Source organism: Biomphalaria glabrata, chromosome 12 (assembly GCF_947242115.1).
Source record: "Biomphalaria glabrata chromosome 12, xgBioGlab47.1, whole genome shotgun sequence".
NCBI lineage: Eukaryota > Metazoa > Mollusca > Gastropoda > Planorbidae > Biomphalaria > Biomphalaria glabrata.
In genome coordinates this window covers 17,496,624-17,517,636 of record NC_074722.1, presented here as the reverse complement: position 1 = coordinate 17,517,636, position 21,013 = coordinate 17,496,624, and the positions used below count along the sequence as shown (strand labels likewise).

Below are 21,013 nucleotides of genomic sequence, written 5' to 3'. Positions count from 1 at the left end.
ATATGAATCCAATCATTTTGTAAAGCTAAGTCTTGGTTTTTTCTTTTACAAAGTCTTGGTGAGTTCTTTGATGTAATCCAATACATGAACAGTGTTCTCAGATGTCTAGACATACATACACATCTTTGAACTAGAAAGTGTCATGTCGTAAAGCTGAACACTCTCGAGACATTTGGATCTTTCAACGTGATAGTGTGTCATTTATTTCTCCCAGAACAATGTATTTGTCTTCTACTCTGATTCAGAAAATGAAATAGACTCAGAATTGATTGTTTGACAGTTTCCTTGATTTTGATTGACACGAATGACTATATATTTGGAATGCCTACTTTAAGTAAAACAACATTTACATGACAATCCAATCTGTAGATTAAAACACATTAGTAAAACAAGACATTTTCTTTTGTTACATTATCAATAATAAATCTGACTACAATGTCAAACATTAGGCAAACACTTTTGAATTATGGACTTACAGTTTATTTAAGATAGAATCAAATTCTTTCAAATATTTATTACAGTTTTAAAAATATCTTGTTAAATTTAAAGAGATCGACACGTGTTTTAATTTTAAATGAAAAAGAGTAGCCCAATATTTGTTTAACCTTTCACTGGTGCCTTTGTTGTTGTTTTAGTTGTAGTCTTTGTCGTAGTTAGTCTTGTCGTAGTTTTTGTGGTGAGTGGTCTTGTTGTGGTGGTCAGCTTTGTGGTCAATGTGGTACTGGTTGGTCTTACTGTAGTGGTCGTAGAGGTTGTTGGAGGTAATGTGGTAATAGGCCTGCAGCTAGATTGTGGTGGGGTCCACATGTACTGTTGGACACAGCGACATTCCAGATCCCCAATACGTTTCGTTTCATTTAACTGAATGACGACATCTCCATATTTACAATTTGAGCCTGGCAGAGAAACAACAGTCAACAAGGAATGATGGGATTTTGTTGGATTTAAGGTTTTACAAAAAAGAAAACAAATTAGAGAATTAAGGCTCATTACAAAAAAAAAGTAGAGAAACGTTAGACAAAAAATTGACACAAACTTACTGTCACGTAACATAAAGAAGCTATTGCATTAAATTTATTTTTAGATTTATTTCTGTATGTCAAGGTCATGGTTGTATGTTGTTGACAAGTCTATTTAAAACGATGACGGTTTTTCCATAAGCTCTAAAAATAGTTTGGACGTTGCTAGAAAGGGGATAAGGGGAAGTAATAAAAAAAACGTGGATATTTAGTTTAGGGAGAGCGACAACTAAAGTATAAGAATTGAAATACAGTCGTATTGAACATTTATGTAGTGTGTAGATTATTAAAGTGATTCCTAGTTTCAGAATTAAAGCTTGGTATTATTTGCATTTATTTAAAAGAAGATATCAGTTTTGATTTTATCCGGCATCAAGATACTGTTTAAGAATTTATAAATCGTCCACAGGAGACACGATCTAATACAAAGACAAAAGTAACGCATTGTTTAATCACATTGTAACATCAAGACATCGTTGTCATCTGGCACTTTAACAACTATCGTCACAATTAGACAAAATAAATTAGACCTAAATTGGATACATAATACAAATACTACAGAAATAGTAGACAAAATGTAAAAAAAAATGGACAAATAATTGAAATAAACTATAAATTGAGATAAACATGAAATAAAGTAAACAAACATTACAAAAAAAAATAGACTTACCGAAGGTAAATTAGACAAATATTAGACTAACATTGGACGAATATTAGATACATTAGTTTCAGTTAAAGTAATAGTAATAAATTTTAGATACAATTTCAGTTTACAAATCTCATCTGTAAATGTTTTATTACATTTTTCTTCAGAGACAGTTTAGTTCCACTCACCATTAGGACAAACTGAACAACATCCGCCTACAGGCACGTACGCGTCCACACAAGGTGGTGGCATGCAAGTTGTCCAGACACAGCTCCACTGACGTTTGCCTGTCCAAGTGTCACACTGACAGTAAGCACATGGTACACGTGTAGGTCTGTTCTCTTCCTAAAGAGTCAAGACAAAAACATGATAATAATTTTTCTGATCTCATCCTCCTAGAGAGTCAAAACAAAAATATGACAATACTTTTTCTAATCTCATTCTCATAGAGAGTCAAGACAGAAGTGGGACAATACTTTTTCTAATCTCATTCTCATAGAGAGTCAAAAAAGAAGTAGGACAATACTTTTTCTATCTCATTCTCCGAGAGAGTCAAAACAAAAATATGACAATACTTTTTCTAATCTCATTCTCATAGAGAGTCAAGACAGAAGTAGGACAATACTTTTTCTAATCTCATTCTCATAGAGAGTCAAGACAGAAGTAGGACAATACTTTTTCTAATCTCATCCTCATAGAGAGTCAAGACAGAAGTAGGACAATACTTTTTCTAATCTCATTCTCATAGAGAGTCAAGACAGAAGTAGGACAATACTTTTTCTAATCTCATTCTCATAGAGAGTCAAGACAGAAGTAGGACAATACTTTTTCTAATCTCATTCTCATAGAGAGTCAAGACAGAAGTAGGACAATACTTTTTCTAATCTCATTCTCATAGAGAGTCAAGACAGAAGTAGGACAATACTTTTTCTAATCTCATTCTCATAGAGAGTCAAGACAGAAGTAGGACAATACTTTTTCTAATCTCATTCTCATAGAGAGTCAAGACAGAAGTAGGACAATACTTTTTCTAATCTCATTCTCATAGAGAGTCAAGACAGAAGTAGGACAATACTTTTTCTAATCTCATTCTCATAGAGAGTCAAGACAGAAGTAGGACAATACTTTTTCTAATCTCATTCTCATAGAGAGTCAAGACAAAATATATGACAATACTTTTTCTAATCTCATTCTCATAGAGAGTCAAGACAGAAGTAGGACAATACTTTTTCTAATCTCATCCTCATAGAGAGTCAAGACAGAAGTAGGACAATACTTTTTCTAATCTCATCCTCATAGATAGAAAAAGTATTGTCTCTTCTACTTTTCTTCCGAATGAAAGAGTCTACAGATGAGGACAAAGATACCTTCATGGGTAGCAGTCATATAATTTAAATGTTTTTAATTGGTATAGATGAAAGGAAGTGGGATTATTATCTAAATGGCCAGGTTTTTTTTTTGAAAGGCTTTATAATTTTTTCTTAATAAAATGTACTGAATTTTATTTCCTTGATACGAGACCTAATGTTTGGCCCATCCTAACCTAATTGATAAAGAGAGAAACCATAAGTGGAATTGGAATTCTATTTCCTTTATGACATGGGCCTGTAAAATAAAATCTTTTATAGAATCATTTAGTTCGAGCTAAAATTTAATTTAGCGAAAATTGAAGCACTTTTTTTTCAAACATGTTAAGCACTAAATGAGTTTCATGAAATGGTATTGTTTTAAGTAGGTGAAAAAATATACAAGAAGACACTCCCTAGTTAAACCAGACTAGTTTTATAATTCTAAAGCATAAAACAAGAAAAACATTTAAAAAAAACAACAACTTTAAACAATATCTCCTTTATACAACTTATAGAGCGACTGGTTTTCTTATAATAACTAATGAATTTTAGCTATAACAAAAAGGGAACACTTTTTACCCCGCCCCATTCCCCCAAATCCTGGTTAAGCAAATGTATCGATCTACTAGACTTTAGAATAGTCCACTGATAGACATTTGGATCTAACTTTAGAATAGTCCACTGATAGACATTTGGATCTAACTTTAGAATAGTCCACTGATAGACATTTGGATCTAACTTTAGAATAGTCCACTGATAGACATTTGGATCTAACTTTAGAATAGTCCACTGATAGACATTTGGATCTAACTTTAGAATAGTCCACTGATAGACATTTGGATCTAACTTTAGAATAGTCCACTGATAGACATTTGGATCTAACTTTAGAATAGTCCACTGATAGACATTTGGATCTAACTTTAGAATAGTCCACTGATAGACATTTGGATCTAACTTTAGAATAGTCCACTGATAGACATTTGGATCTAACTTTAGAATAGTCCACTGATAGACATTTGGATCTAACTTTAGAATAGTCCACTGATAGACATTTGGATCTAACTTTAGAATAGTCCACTGATAGACATTTGGATCTAACTTTAGAATAGTCCACTGATAGACATTTGGATCTAACTTTAGAATAGTCCACTGATAGACATTTGGATCTAACTTTAGAATAGTCCACTGATAGACATTTGGATCTAACTTTAGAATAGTCCACTGATAGACATTTGGATCTAACTTTAGAATAGTCCACTGATAGACATTTGGATCTAACTTTAGAATAGTCCACTGATAGACATTTGGATCTAACTTTAGAATAGTCCACTGATAGACATTTGGATCTAACTTTAGAATAGTCCACTGATAGACATTTGGATCTAACTTTAGAATAGTCCACTGATAGACATTTGGATCTAACTTTAGAATAGTCCACTGATAGACATTTGGATCTAGACTTAGAAGACGAGGCGCAAACATTTCCTTAACATTCATTTATGAAACTCTTGAATCAATATTGACTTACATTCGGAAATTTCCGAACACGATAATACTTTCAAGAACGTGATAGTCCTTTCAAGAAGGTGATTAGTCTTTTTAAAACCAATGTTGGAACTAAAATTTTCCCCGTGTGGGAAACGAGCTAGTAATTATTTCCTCATCTGTTAAATTTATAGGAAAATCGTTCAAACCTTTTTCGAGAATCGCATCCACCCACCCACCTTCCACGAAGCTACGAGTCGAATAGAGGTATTGTGAAAAAAAAATCTAAAATTATTTAATATTGTTTCAAATTTTTTTTTTTTTACATTAAATAAAAATGAGTGCTTTGAACAGAAAGACCATTAAAAATATTATTGAGTGTGTTCGTCAAATGATATCTCACAGAGTAACCAGTGTGTACTAGACAAATGATTTGAAACCAGGGTTAAAAGTAAATACATTCCTAATTATTACAAGAAAAATACTTAAAAACAAACAAAAAAAAGCTATTTTTATCTTTACTATGTTTTAATATCAAGGCGAATCAACGAATTAGCCAAAAAGTATAAGTTGTCATTAAAAATACATATGGTTCAGTGCAGTTAAAAAAAATGATCATACCGAACAACCATCATATGGAGTTGTCGTCTCTGGTAAAGTGGAGACAATGGTCATAGCGAAGACTGTAGCTTGAAGACATGACCACAGCAAAGCGATTCTTAATGCACAAGTCATTGTTACTTCAAAATTTGTTGTTAAATTGATGATTAACTTATAATAGAGTATCTTCTCCTGCTGTCTCTTTTTATAAATCAAATGAGCTGAAACTGTAATCTATAGAGCTAGCAACAAGCCTTAAGTCAAATATTGTATTAACAAATATGGAACGATAGTAAACAAGCAGGATTATTGGATCACCGCACAGACTGAACTGTGTAACATCGCAGATAATTCAATCAATTCGATGCCCAGGTTGTTACAAGTATACAGGAGATTAACAACGTACTTGACAATCAATTAAATGTCCTGATTGTTACCAGTATACAGGAGATTAAAGATATACTTGACACTTAAAATGGAAGTCAATCATCTTCACAACTGACTATTATGTTGATATTGTTGTGAGCTTTACTCTCTGGCAAGTTAACAGCTGTGTCCAGTGGCGGGGCGAAGTCAAGACACCAGTAACTAACTAAATACAACATCGACATGGAAATGCATAGTGAGAATGTCCAAACAGTCTTTTAAAAACTGTCTACAAGTTTCTTTAAAGAAGTCAACACACAAAACGCTTCACTTCGCAATACCTATGTCACAGGGGGAGGGGCAAATAAATATGTCTGTATTTCTTAGTTTCGGATGGGGCATAGAAATATATCTGTTTTTCCTAGTTTTAGGTTGAAATTAATGGTAATAATTTTTCAAAAGAATAGAAAACCGTATTAAGATAAATGGCAAGTAGATCTCCGTTTAATTAAGCAAAGGACACATTCTTTCTTTTTTAATTAATCTGATTCAACGAAATGAATCTACAGTCTAAGTATGCATGTCTACTAGATGTAGAGTACGAGTTGCTATTTTTAAAAAGTTGCTCAATTCTGAATAACTCGAGGTCGATCCTTCATGACCAAAGGTCTACGTGTTAGCCACTGAGCTATTCAAGTACTGATAAAAAAAGGAATGTTTTATGGGTTTTAAAAAAATATAGTTAAAAATTATTAGCTTGCGACCTGATTCTCTACACAAGGCTTATCTCCTCTTAGCGTTCTACATTTTCTATCTTAAAAAAAAAAAAAAAAAAAAAATTTAACGACTACTAGGCTCATTTTAAGATTGATTCCTGTGGTGTCATCGACAATGAATAATTGTGTAAAGTTTCAACTAGATCCGAGAAAGGGGAGTGGGTAATGACGTGTGCAAGATTTGTACCAGACAGACAGAGTGAGAGTATACGTTTTGTAATAATAATACAAAATTGAACCCTTAATGTTAACTTTGGTCACGTGATGTAGCTCAACCAGACACGAGTTTATGTCGGATTGATCTTGTTTGCCATCAACATCCAATTGAGTTTAACTCATAGCCCGTAAGCAAACATTGGATGTGATTTGTAGAGTCGTAGACATTTATCAAGGAATCACATTCCACGGTGACAGCTTTAGAGATTTATTATCATAAACATATGAATAAAAATAGTGTTGTTTTTTTTCTTGTCAAGTTTTGCATTAAATGACATTGCTGCTATCTGAAGCACTACTGAAGACGTTAGATGACATTGCTGCTCTCTGAAGCACTACTGAAGACGTTAGATGACATTGCTGCTCTCTGAAGCACTACTGAAGGCTTTAGATGACATCGCTGCTCTCTGAAGCACTAATGAAGACTTAAGATGACATTGCTGCTCTCTGAAACACTACTGAAGACGATAGATGACATTGCTGCTCTCTGAAGCACTAATGAAGACGTTAGATGACATTGCTGGTCTCTGAAGCACTACTGAAGACGTTAGATGACATCGCTGCTCTCTGAAACACTACTGAAGAGTTTAGATGACATCGCTGCTCTCTGAAACACTACTGAAGGCTTTAGGTGACATTGCTGCTCTCTGAAGCACTACTGAAGACGTTAGATGACATCGCTGCTCTCTGGAACACTACTGAAGGCTTTAGATGACATTGCTGCTCTCTGAAGCACTACTGAAGACGTTAGATGACATCGCTGCTCTCTGAAACACTACTGAAGACGATAGATGACATTCCTGCTCTATGAAGCACTACTGAAGACGTTAGATGACATCGCTGCTCTCTGAAACACTACTGAAGACGTTAGATGGCATCGCTGCTCTCTGAAGCACTACTGAAGGCTTTAAATGACATCGCTGCTCTCTGAAACACTACTGAAGACGTTAGATGACATTGCTGCTCTTTGAAGCACTACTGAAGAGTTTAGATGACATCGCTGCTCTTTGAAGCACTACTGAAGAGTTTAGATGACATCGCTGCTCTCTGAAGCACTACTGAAGACGTTAGATGACATTGCTGCTCTATGAAGCACTACTAAAGGCTTTAAATGACATCGCTGCTCTCTGAAATACTACTGAAGACGATAGATGACATCGCTGCTCTTTGAAGCACTACTGAAGAGTTTAGATGACATCGCTGCTCTCTGAAGCACTACTGAAGACGTTAGATGACATCGCTGCTCTCTGAAACACTACTGAAGAGTTTAGATGACATCGCTGCTCTCTGAAACATTACTGAAGACGTTAGATGACATTGCTGCTCTTTGAAGCACTACTGAAGAGTTTAGATGACATCGCTGCTCTATGAAGCACTACTGAAGGCTTTAGATGACATCGCTGCTCTTTGAAGCACTACTGAAGAGTTTAGATGACATCGCTGCTCTCTAAAACATTACTGAAGACGTTAGATGACATTGCTGCTCTCTGAAACACTACTGAAGGCTTTAGATGACATCGCTGCTCTATGAAGCACTACTGAAGAGTTTAGATGACATCGCTGCTCTCTGAAGCACTACTAAAGACGTTAGATGACATTGCTGCTCTTTGAAGCACTACTGAAGACGTTAGATGACATTGCTGCTCTTTGAAGCACTACTGAAGAGTTTAGATGACATCGCTGCTCTCTGAAGCACTACTAAAGACGTTAGATGAAATTGCTGCTCTATGAAGCACTACTGAAGACGTTAGATGACATCGCTGCTCTATGAAGCACTACTGAAGAGTTTAGATGACATCGCTGCTCTCTGAAGCACTACTGAAGGCTTTAGATGACATCGCTGCTCTCTTAAGAACTACTGAAGGCTTTAGATGACATCGCTGCTCTCTGAAGCACTACTGAAGACGTTAGATGACATTGCTGCTCTCTGAAGCACTACTGAAGGCTTTAGATGACATCGCTGTTCTCTGAAGCACTACTGAAGGCTTTAGATGACATCGCTGCTCTCTGAAGCACTACTGAAGGCTTTAGATGACATCGCTGCTCTCTGAAGAACTACTGAAGACGTTAGATGACATTGCTGCTCTCTGAAGCACTACTGAAGGCTTTAGATGACATCGCTGCTCTCTGAAGTACTACTGAAGGCTTTAGGTGACATTGCTGCTCTCTGAAGAACTACTGAAGACGTTAGATAACATCGCTGCTCTCTGAAGCACTACTGAAGGCTTTAGATGACATTGCTGCTCTATGAAGCACTACATTAAAAATAAAGTGCATTCTTATCAAATCTCCGTGATGTATTATAACTAATAAAATGACTCTTTTTGGAGGGGTTGGGAGAAGTGATACTGAAGTGCTTCTACCACAGCACTTGAATATTTTGAACATGGTTGATGAGTTATCGATTTACTTGGGCTGGAATAACTTGATATTTAAAAATGAAAATCATAAATTTATCTGAAAGAAAAACAGCAACTTTGGACTTAGAAAAAGAATGAAGTGAGGTATTTCTACTGTATTAATACAGAGTTGCAATTCTTAATACACATTGCATAATTACTTCACAACGTTTTGGAGCAGCTATTTTGGCATTGAATGTTTGGCGCAGCTATATAGGCGTCGTCCTTTGGCGTAGCTGTTTTGGCATTGCCCTTTTGGTGCCGTGGTCGTTTTGGCGCCTAACATTTTGCCGCTAAGTGTTTTAGCCACATGAAATATTTGCATCACAATCGTCTAACATACAGCAATTATGAGGTGTCGATGTAGATCTATTTTCCTAGATGGCTCAGACACTTTTTCACCTTCCCCTATCCCTTAGTCCGTTGAATCGTTGGGGCACCACACAAAAACTGTCGACCGTTTCTTTTCACTTCTCTCTATCTTTTGCCATGGTTACATTCACTGACGGGCCTGTCCATTCTTTGATGTCTTCCCATCGCTTTCTCTGTCTTCCTCTTCTTCTTCTTCCTGGTAATGTTCCCTAAAGAAAGGTCTTTGCGAGCCCTGAAGACCTTGTGATATGGCCAAAGGCTCAGTAGCCTACGATTAGTTAACAGTGGAATATGAGGGTTAAATTACAAAGAGAATTTGAGTTTTCAAACAAACTCAGAGGTGGTACCTATGGGTTAGCAGTGCGGATAAAAAGCAGCACAAATATCTGAATCTATGAATTATTAACCGTTAACAACCACACCTCTACCCACAGCCATACAAATAGAGGTAAAAGAAACAAGTTTAACTGCGATCACTCGCACCCAGTGACAATGCCTTCTGTTGGAATACGGCGAAGTTGAAAATTGTATGAATTCTACATGTAGAAGAACTAAACTGATGACATCTTGTGCATGCAATCCTTTATCGGCAGTATCGTATCATGTTCATTAAAACACCATTAAAAGGAAAGGGACAGGCGACCAGAGAGAATGAAATCCTCAGTGGGCTTCAAGAAGGAGGAACCATGCCCCAATCAACATCCCGTCAAATGAGGTTGTAACGGCCATTTCATGGTCTCCCTCTTGAATCTCGACTTCCGTCCTCACTCCGGGGATGACGGTATTACACTTGGAAACGTTACCATAACCTCAGACAATAAATGTGATTGAATGTATCTAATTGATGGTGCCCTTCGGAAAGAGGAGTAGGGGAATAACCGATATATCATTCTTGGTTTGTTAAAAAGTTCCTTCCCTTTGGTAAAGGTTCAACCTTTCCTTTTGCTAACTGCTTTCTATAAATAACAACGAATACTGGTTATAAAATCTTGTTTCGAAAAATTATATCTATGTGCACACGATATGCATTCTTACCTTTTTAAAACACAAAATAAATTGTCAGTAAATTATGAGTAGCCTGAGCGACAGATAACACGTGCATTAACATCCATTCCATTTGTTGGCGGGGGTACGACACATGTCTTGGTTTCACCAAGCTACAAAATATTACATAATAATTGAATTTTTTTCAATTTCCTTTTGTAGATTTTGAAATCTAAATATGACGGACAGACAGAAAGACAAAATAATGGCAATGTCTTCGATTCCGAACATTAAGGATGAGTGCAGTGACTATGCAGACCCACGTGTGACCTTCATATTTTCCCGCATTTCATGCAGACAAAGCCTTTAACCGCTGCCGAAATACTTAAGTTTTCTTTCCATCTTCTGCGCCTGTCTTCAATAATGGTTTTCTTTGAGTCTCAAAAGTTTGTCCCGCAGCCTTTGTGAGAGCTCCTCTCAGAGACCATCTACTGCCAGCTACTTTCCCCTATGCCAGCGAGGGCGAAATCGCGCCTGAGTTCATCTTTAAAGCGCTTACGGTAACTCCTCTGTTACGCCATTCTCCTTTAAGATCGCTAAAAAGAGCGCCTTTGGCATGCAATCGTCTCCCATGCGGAATAAGTGTCCGACCCAGCGCAGTTGTTTAAGTAGTGCTTCTATACCGTCCACCCCGGCTTCCAGCAGAACATAGTTATTTGTAATGTAGTCTTGCCAGCGTATGCGGAGGCACCACGGATGGAAGCGTTTGAGGAGCCTTAAATGCCTTCGATAGAGCACCCAGGCCTCGGAGCCATGCTAAAGTGTAATGACAAAGACAAAAAGGCCTAAATCTAATATTGGCCTTTCGTCTTTCGTTGGCTTCTAAAAATTTGTGCATATTTTAGGAAGGAGTATATGATAGTTCAAATTGAAATAAAGTTATCATTGGCATTGACTCGTATATTTGTCGATTTTAGATAGGTACTATAAATGCTTTCTAATTTTGATTAATTGTAGCACTATATGCTGTGATCCAACTACACAAGGTTGTTAACGCCAAAATAGGGCTTCACAGCCACATGAGGAAGTGTGCGAGATGAACCAAAGTCGTTCTACGACTGAAGGAGCCCAACTAAGGTAAATGGTTTTAAGCCCATCATTACCTATAAAATGCTTCCAATGGCGTCTCAAATAGCTGGCGACCCTTAGGCAGATTATGGCGCAATATGCTACCGTCTGGCAGAGACTGCGCTACAGATCCCACACTGTTTAGGATATTCCGTTAATTTGGTCACATTAGCTGCGTGGAGAGGGGGACACTGCTGTGTGGGAGACATCGTTCCGACCATACAAATGCCCAAGCTGTCATCTCGCTTATTTAAAGCCCTAAATGCAGGTTAAATCGATTTCCGGTCTATTTTACAGCCTAGAAATCTAGCGTGGCAGCGTAGTCAGAACGAGGCTATTGTTCTAATTCTTACTTCCATGTTTTAATCGATACAACAGTTCGATAATGGGGTTATCATTTTTTTTTATAAATCATATCATAATCATTCCCGGAAAGGGAATAGCCGCTATTAGTTTTGTGTGGTCTGTCATATCTACGTCATAACTTTGTAACCTTGAAACAGTTATATTTAATGATCACCTTCACCTAGTCTGTTGGACCGTTGGGGCACCATACAAGAACTGTTGACCGTCTTTCTCCATTTCTCTCTGTCGTTTGCCTTGAATAGAATTTCATTCACTGACAGGCCTGTCCATTCTTCGATGTTGTCTTCCCATCGCTTTCTCTGTATTCCTCTTTTTCCTGGTGCTGTTACCTGTAGAAAGGTCTTTGTGACCTCTGAGGACCTTTTGATGTGGCCATAGAATTCGATATTACGCTTTTTGACAGTGGTCAGCAGGTCATCGTGGGGTCCAATTGCTGTATTTGTCCTGTTTCTTATCTCTTCATTTGTGATGTGGTCTTTGTAATCTCTGTAGGATCTTTCTGTGGCATCTTTGATCCATTGTTAGGATCCTCTTCTCGAGATCTGCAGCCAGCGTCTACGACTCGCATATAGGAGTGTGAAATATGTCATTCTATGTTTTTCAAATTCATTGCCTTACGTTGCATGCAAAATAAATCTTTGGTGCACTAAAACAATGGAAAAATTGTTACTTTTAATGTTACTTTGTATCTAATTGTATCTAGTCGTATCTAGCTGTATGTAGTTGTGCTCATCTTCAGACCAGCTCCAGTCATTCCTTTAATAACAAGTAGCACAGTGGAACAGATTGTATCATTTATTTGACAGTTGTATAGTTTCTCAATGATAACTATTTACAATCAATATTTGCTACATTGAATATTCATTTAAAAGTGTACTATAACAATATCAGAAAAAATATTGTTGATTCGTTTTTTTTTTCACAATTTTTTAAAGATGGTGCGATTTTTTTTTTTTAAAACTGGATTACAAACTGTTTTATAAGTTATTGGAAAAGATTAAAAGTAACAATTATACGACAGGTTTCTTCGTGATAGGTTTGGCCGTGGGTTTTGTGGTTGTTTTTGTGGTGGTTTGTGTGGTTGTCGTTGTTGTGGTTTGTGTGGTTGTCTTTGTGGTTGGTTTAGTGGTTGTCTTTGTGGTTGGTTTAGTGGTTGTCTTTGTGGTTGGTTTAGTGGTTGTCTTTGTGGTTGGTTTAGTGGTTGTCTTTGTAGTTGGTTTAGTGGTTGTCTTTGTAGTTGGTTTAGTGGTTGTCTTTGTGGTTGGTTTAGTGGTTGTCTTTGTAGTTGGTTTTTTGGTTGTCTTTGCAGTTGGTTTTGTGGGTGACGGTTTGGGAGTTGTGCCTTTTGTGATGAAGATAAGCTTAGGCGTGGTTGTTGTGCTGATGCTCCTACAGACAGCTACAGGAGGTTCCCAGGGATTGTTCTGAACACACTGACATTCGGCTGAACCGTTCACTGGTAGTATGGTATTCAATGGTATAATCACACCACCTTCTCGACAGTTAGGACCTGTGAAAAACAAGCATAATGAGCTCCCCTTAGACTAGACACTCTATGCTGAATAGTGCAAGGACATTAAATTGAGTTTATACTTATTTTAGGATCAAACTTGTTCCTCTTTAATAAAATTCCGAACTACCACTGACTGATCTTTCAAGAGATCTATATAACCGCCGGACGGATTCACATCAGATTTCGTACACACGTTCTTGTACTTTTACCTCTGATGTGTTTGCTAAGAAACAGTTTTGATACATTCGCAGACTAAATACCTCAATTCACGAAAAATCGCAAGTTATTTATTAAACTTTTGTATTTAATTGTAGGTATTCCCTCCCCCCCTCCCGGCAAAAAAAAAAGAAGCCTCAGTCTATATATAAAACTTAAATACAAATTTTTAACAACACAAAATAGACTAGTAATTTTTAAGTACATTTTCCCTATAATAGGAAATAACTGCGAGTGTACAAAGTATATTTCTAACACATTCTATCACTAACAATTTGGTGTGTAACTCGACATTTGTAAGAGTTAATTAATAAAACCAAATAGATATTTTCATTTTTGTTCTCAAGAAAATGGGTATGTGTTTGTATGTAGAGTGAAAAATCTAATATAAAAAGCATAATATAAATAGTATGTATGTATTATTGTATGTTACGTATAGAAATCAAAACGTTTGACCAATTTAATCCAATTTGTCATTAAAGTTCCTTAGATCACGGCCAAGACTTGAGTGTTTGATAATTCAACAAGGAGGAACTACAAATTAAAAAGAAAACACTAACATTTTGTCTCTATCAAGGAATGAAACATTTTAACAAATGGGGTAAAACCATTTTCACAGTCTATTATATTAAGTACTAGACATATTCTTTATTTGCGTATCACTGTCGATATAGTCACTGAGAGTGTTTTGTAAACAACTAAACGAAATAATAATGTTATAAGTAAAGCAAATGCGGAATGTAAAAATGGTATGAATGGAGCTCTTAAAATAGCTAATAGACTTAAATCCATTTTTTTCAAATAAAAACATTTGCTTGTAGGCCTACATATATTTGATACAAAATTTAAATGAATAGACTTAATTTTTTATGTTCATGTGTTAAAGTATAAAGTAGATCTTGAGTTAGACATAGATCTAGATCTAGAATAATGTAGAGTTAAATATTGGCTTGGATAGAGTTCATTCTGCGCGTGCGCATGCGTGACCTTTTAAATTGGATGTACGCTAATGAATGAAACTATTAGAATATATCTCAACACGGCTTCGCAGCTTTAGCAAACGAATGTATGAAAAATGCTTTAGAAAAACAAATCTGAATGTTAATTTAATGAAAATATGAAATGAATGGACTATAATTAGTGAGTTCATGTGTTTAATAAAAAACTATCTTTGCGAAGAGAAGTTGTATCATCTTAGAGAGGAATTTGAGTTTAAGACCTAGGAATAGAGAGATGTGTAACATTTCGTGTAATGTCTAATGAAAGAATGTACGTCAGGAATTCAAACTTCACAGATATAAGGAACGAATTTAATAAAAATGTTTTTGAAAGACAAATTTGAAGGTTGATTTTATTACATAATGAACTCAATAGACTATATTTTGTATTTTCATGTGTCAAAGTAAAAAAAAACTATCTGCGTAAAGTATAATTTTAAAAATTAGATCTAGATCTAGATCCTTTCGATCTTTTCTCATGTAAACATGGCCTAGATCGATGAAGTTATAATGCTTTCATAAAGTTGGTCAACTTTTTTTTTTTGTTTTGAGGGTCTTAAGTTTGTTTACAGCCCTCAGACAACGCCGTTTGCGCTGGCTTGGACATGTTCGCCGGATGGAGGACAAGCGCTTCCCGAAAGTCATCCTCCATGGTCAACTCGCGACTGGCACAAGAAAAACTGGTTGCCCCCACCTCCATTACATAGATGTAATAAAACGTGACCTCAAATCAGTGAACATCAATACTGACAATTGGGAAGACATAGCTCTAGACCGCACCAGATGGAGAGAGACAGTGACCAAGAAAGCTATGGACAGTGAAAGTACATGGGTCTCAGCTCAGGAAGAAAAACGCACAATCCGAAAAATGGCCATCTCCTCTACCACCGAAGCAAAAGCCACCTTAACCTGCGCTATCTGTGGACGGGAGTGTCTCTCCAAAATAGGGCTCCACAGCCACATGAGGAAGTGTGCTCTGAGATGAACCATAGTCGTTCTACGACTGAGGAGGCCAATGAATGAATGATAATCAGAGAGAGAGAGAGAAAGAGGCCAATGAGTGATGAAGTTTGTTTTAGGGCTACAATACATACACTACGGTCTAAGTTACTACCCAAGGAACATTTATGCTAAGTTTTATCAAGATTGGTCAAACGGTTTTGATTTCTATTCGGCACATACATACACACACACACACACACACGCACGCGCGCACACACACACACACATACACATACATACATACACACATACATTCATACATATATACATACATACATACATACATACATACATAGATACATACATACATACATACATACATACATACATACATACATACACACACACACACATGCATACATACACACATGCATACATACATACATACATACATACATACATACATACATACATACATACATACATACATACATACATACATACACACACACACACATACATACATACATACATACATACATACATACATACATACATACATACATACATACATACATACATACATACATACATACATACATACATACTAGGGGTGCACCGGATAGTACTTTTTGATATCCGGCCGGGGCCGGATATGACCGGATAGTAAAATTTGATATTCGACCGGGGATGTAAAATAAAGTTCCCCCTTGTGGTCTGTAGTGCAGATGATGTTTCTGCGGCTACGGTTAACGAGGGTGTCATGTGACCAGCACAACCACCAACCGCCTTTACTTTTCCCAAACTAATGTCAGGCATCCATTAGAGCTGGGTGGACTATGAGGAGGTGGGTAAGAGAGAGAGAGAGAGAGAGGAGAAAGAGAGAAGGAGAGAGAGAGAAAGAGCGTGGATGCGTTCCAATCCAGCTGAACAGATACTAGGCCTAAAAAACGTGAAGAGGACAGTTCAAATGGTGGGGCTGTTTGATTGGACGAGCAAGACCACAAAGGGGTAGCGGTGTTTCCGGCCGAAATAAACTATATCTAGCCAAGGAACATTTTTATTTTAAACTGGACTTGAGGTTTTGTCGAATTCTGATTTGTTAAACATTTTATTATACTATTTTATTGACTGAATTCCAAAACCATTAAAATGTCAAATTTTCATCTTCTGCGTCGTTCCATGCATTTTTTAAAAATACGTTTTACTCAGCTTGTATGATATGGGGTATTTTCACTAACGTATTCTACTAAGGAAACAGGTGTTCAGAAAACGAAAGTACTAATAGCCATATCTTTCAAAAGTATAATGTTTGTGCTCGTTCAGTATCACAAAACTATAGTGTAATCTCGTCTGCTTGTAGTATAAGTAACTTTTTAGTTGGCATCAATGAAAATTATTTAAATAGTTTTTTACTTTGCCCTATAATGTCTATTTATTTCAAAATCGATTGCAATCTAGCAAATTGAATACAAACTTTGTAGTGATGTTTAAATTGATAGAACATGACAAACTTTTTAGTGATGTTTAAATTGATAGAACATGACAAACTTTTTAGTGATGTTTAAATTGATAGAACATGACAAACTTTTTAGTGATGTTTAAATTGATAGAACATGACAAACTTTTTAGTGATGTTTAAATTGATAGAACATGACAAACTTTTTAGTGATGTTTAAATTGATAGAACATGACAAACTTTTTAGTGATGTTTAAATTGATAGAACATGACAAATTTTTTAGTGATGTTTAAATTGATAGAACATGACAAACTTTTTAGTGATGTTTAAATTGATAGAACATGACAAACTTTTTAGTGAGGTTTAAATTGATAGAACATGACAAACTTTTTAGTGATGTTTAAATTGATAGAACATGACACATTTTGTAAAAGAAGAGTGTCATGATGACTGTGATTCAGGCCCAATCCTCAGGCACCCTTCAAAAATCTTGATGTACAAAAGTCTGCACGACACCGACCCATTACAAACGTACTGACCCGAATGTCTCTCATAGTTTTGTATCAACATGCCCCTGCCCTTTTTTTAATTTATCATTTGTACCTTCCGAACGTGAGGTTCTGGGTTTGAATCTCGGTGAAGGCTGGAATTTTTAGGGTGCCCCTGAGTCCATTCCATAAACTGTAATGGCTACCTGACCTTAATTGGGGAAAGTAAATGCGGTTGGTCGTTGAGGTGGCCACACGATACTCTGCTCGTTAACAGTTAGCCAAAGAGACAGATGACCTTAAAATCATCATACTGACCATTCGGGCAGACAGAACAACACTCTCCTGCTGGCTTATAGCTGTCAACACAAAGTGTTGGAAGACAGGTAGCTGACCCGCAGATCCATTTATTTTCAGAACACTCACAAATAGTGCATGAGTTCTCCCCTGGTTTCAGATTAGGCTGGAAAAATATACATGATAAATTACTGTTACAACTTAGAGGAAAACATGAAAAATGTTAGTAGGATTTTTTTTTGACGGCATAATATTCTCGTAGACAGTTAAATTTCAAGACCAACCATTGACCATATGCAACATTTTATCCCTTTTCTAAAACAATATTTTAGAATTAACTGGTTGGTGAGTTTGAGTCATTAAAAACAGTTCTACTGAATATTAATTCTGTGGTAACTGTGAACGAGAGTGTAGAATTATTCAAAGTTCGAGAACTGAAATTAAATCTGCATAGTTTAAAATGTTAGGACACTGGATAACATAGAATACTTGAAGGAATGAAACGACTATTCCCCATCCAAACAGGTCTACCGCCAGAACTATTTAGGCCCCAGTACTTAGGCCCCACATTCGTTCAAATACGTGTATAAGATACATACGAAATAAAGGGACCCCCCTTTTTGTTCGGACCCTGAACTAGGGATGTCCACCCCTGGTCGCGGAGCTGATCCAAAGCGTTACACCTCTGCAGCAACTTACGTCGCATCCTTCAGGTGTTGTTGTCCATGGTGTCGGTGTGGTGTGGACAGAAAAGTTACAATTGGCTACCAATGAAACATCACAGTAACAAAGTGCGCCGTTGTCCTTCTCATGAAACTCTCCTATACCAATGAGCACCCCATCAACATTGCAGTAGGCTGTCAGATAGTGATCATAAAATACATGAAGACTGCAAGTACTGACCACATAGTGCTGTCGTTTATAAGAATGCTGCTTTAACATGTTCAGTCTTCACTGGTCCAATCTAAAGTGAGACTTTATCAATTATTATTTTCTTATTTGATCAAGTTATTGGTACATAAAATATTTGTGCAAGACTGAAAATGTGAAATTCGACTAAGAATCAAGCCCTCTATATAAGCCCTACATTTTAATTTATTGGAAAACTTCAAGGATCTCGATAAAATAACTAATTTAAACTGACACTTTATTTTAAAAAATTAAAGAGAATTCAATACATTGTTTGAGCTCTCTCGGTTTATACGAGGTCATTGCTTGATAAAGCAAGTCTTCTTATCTTATAAAATACAGACGTTACTTCAAAAAAGAAGATGATTAAGTCCTACGCGTCTTGCATTTAGTCATGCTTATTAACCGATTACTTAAATTCTGCCAAGCTTTTGGTTTTCATGGCTGGCTCAGGCAACCCATTCCATGCTCTAATAGCACTAGGGAAGAAGGAGTGTTTGTACAAATTTGTCTTAGCATATGGAACGAGGAATGTGCCTTTATATTTGAGTCTTTCTTAATACTTTATTAAATTTGTTTTTGTATTTGAAGATTATGGTTCAGTGTTTTATGTATAATTGCTACTTTACTTTCGAGTCTTCTGTCCTGAAGGCTTTCCAAATTTAGTGATTTTACTAAAGGTGTTACTCTAGTCTTATGTGGACATTCGTTTGTTAGGAATCTCACTGCTAAATTTTGTGTCTGTTCCAGTTTCTAAATGGGGATGCATATTCTATTATTGGCCTAACCAAGGTTAAATAACATTTTAGTTTTATGTTATTTGATTTATGGAAATTTCATTTAATAAACCCTAATGCTTTGTTGGATTTTTTTTCAAACCCGGAGTAATACATAATCAAAGTCCTAATGGAAACATCACACTTCAGAAGCTACTTTGTTAAACCCTAAATTAAAAATGAAAACCCTAAATCTAGACGTAACAGAACTAAGTGTTCTACAAGCACATAAGAGAAGTACCACTATCTGGAGTTGTGCTGAATGGTTGACAGATTATTTCCAGATTTCCCTTTCGATATGGATCATTTCCTCCACATAAACAGGATTGCCCGTTGGGGGTTTCTCTCGACTCTCCGTAGGGTATAACTATTCCATCGACTTCACAATTTGGTCCTGTGGAAAACAAATAGATTGGACATTGCGGTAATAGTTTTATAACTTTAATTAGATATTATTGATATAGGTATTAATAGAGTCGTTAAACATATAAAGTATGCTTAAGTGTTCTGGGTCAGTCATACATTTGATCTTTTAATAATAAATATAACAAACTCTTCTAAACGTTGATACAGAATATCATTAAATAACTGAAAAAGAGACATACTGCCCCCCCCCATTCAAAAAGGTGCTGATAAAAGCACTTATACATTATTTGCTATTGATCTTGTTAATTCAAACGGCCTGAAGAAGGACATCTAGAAACAAAAATTACAGGAAGTAGAAATATGAAGAATGATATAAAGGTTATGTTTACATTCGCGGTCCTTCTTTGGACGTGATGGTACGTCGCAGGAACGTCCCATGAGAGGTAAGTGCAGCTTCAATGCTACAAAGCTTTTTGAAACAGTTGCTACTTATTGGCAGAGTGTCTCAGAGAAAGACAAAACGAAGAGACTTATATCAGACCAAAAAGTTATTTGTCTTTAATGTATGTCAAAGGAAAAGAAAGCCTTTTGTCCTTAGTAGCTCAGCGTTGATTCTTTAATGGATAGAAGAAATTCTCCGATGCATGTTCATTAGATATGCATGCAATTATATTAGTATCGATTTAGACTGTTAGTCAAGGAAGTTGAAAAAAAATCAGTTGTAGTCATGAAAATACTAAAAAGTCCATTGACTTTGAGGCTAATCAGACTTTATAGGATTAAAATAAATATATTATAAAAAATGTTATTATTGGGACAAATTATCACCTATGACATCAATGTACCATTAGGATAATACAAATACATCAGTTAGACCACACTATGTGATCGGGTTAATGTCTAGCTACCTTTACTAAACAATAAAAATACATCAGTTAGACCACACTAAGTTATCAGGTTAATGTCTAGCTACCTTTACTAAACAATAAAAAGTTACCATTTGGACAAGTAGGACAACATTCGCTATAATCAGGGTCAACACACGGGGGCTCCATGCAAGTTGGGTGATAACACTGCCATGTCCAGCCTGTCCATTCGCTACAATCACAGAAACCACATTTATCGTAGGGTTTATTTTCAGGCTGTGCAAGAAAGAAGAATATTTCTTTTACATCTCTAGGCAAGAATATTTTTAGTAAGAAACAGTGATGGGCAACAAGTTAGCCCTAAAAAAACCTTTTCAAGTTGAGTGCTATGTTTCACAGGACTATGCAAACCCAGATGCGATCTGCATATGTTTCACATCTAATGCACACAAAGCCGTTGTCTGCATTGGGTCTAC

At 36.2% G+C, this 21,013-nt stretch overlaps 2 protein-coding genes across 3 annotated transcripts in view; both read right to left on the bottom strand.

The window, feature by feature from the left end:
* Window positions 1–457: 457 nt before the first annotated feature.
* On the bottom strand, window positions 458–5,383 carry LOC106070107 (salivary glue protein Sgs-3-like). The gene is made up of 3 exons (XM_013229946.2): window positions 5,121–5,383; window positions 1,854–2,010; window positions 458–896 (listed from the first exon to the last, which is right to left on the bottom strand). Exons 1-3 carry the CDS (start codon window positions 5,232–5,234, stop codon window positions 601–603), a joined length of 567 nt encoding a protein of 188 aa, XP_013085400.2. The 5' UTR covers window positions 5,235–5,383; the 3' UTR covers window positions 458–600.
* A 7,103-nt stretch (window positions 5,384–12,486) lies between these two features.
* The window catches only part of LOC106070105 (kielin/chordin-like protein), a 69,875-nt gene continuing 61,348 nt past the window's right edge, over window positions 12,487–21,013 (bottom strand). For both annotated transcript variants that reach the window (XM_056006567.1, XM_056006568.1), the window contains 5 exons: window positions 20,669–20,813; window positions 19,547–19,699; window positions 18,320–18,477; window positions 17,642–17,786; window positions 12,487–13,216 (listed from right to left, as the gene is read on the bottom strand). In XM_056006567.1, the coding sequence (XP_055862542.1) occupies window positions 12,717–13,216; window positions 17,642–17,786; window positions 18,320–18,477; window positions 19,547–19,699; window positions 20,669–20,813 (1,101 nt within the window). In that variant the 3' untranslated portion in view covers window positions 12,487–12,716. The remainder of the gene's footprint in view (window positions 13,217–17,641; window positions 17,787–18,319; window positions 18,478–19,546; window positions 19,700–20,668; window positions 20,814–21,013) is intronic.

Excerpts from the sequence above, each read along its gene's own strand:
- LOC106070107 (XM_013229946.2), bottom strand. The coding sequence starts at position 5,234 with ATGACTTGTGCATTAAGAATCGCTTTGCTGTGGTCATGTCTTCAAGCT. Across the intron at positions 2,011-5,120 it reads CTCCATATGATGGTTGTTCG|GAAGAGAACAGACCTACACG; the intron begins GTATGATCATTT and ends TTGACTCTTTAG. Across the intron at positions 897-1,853 it reads TTGTTCAGTTTGTCCTAATG|GCTCAAATTGTAAATATGGA; the intron begins GTGAGTGGAACT and ends TTTCTCTGCCAG.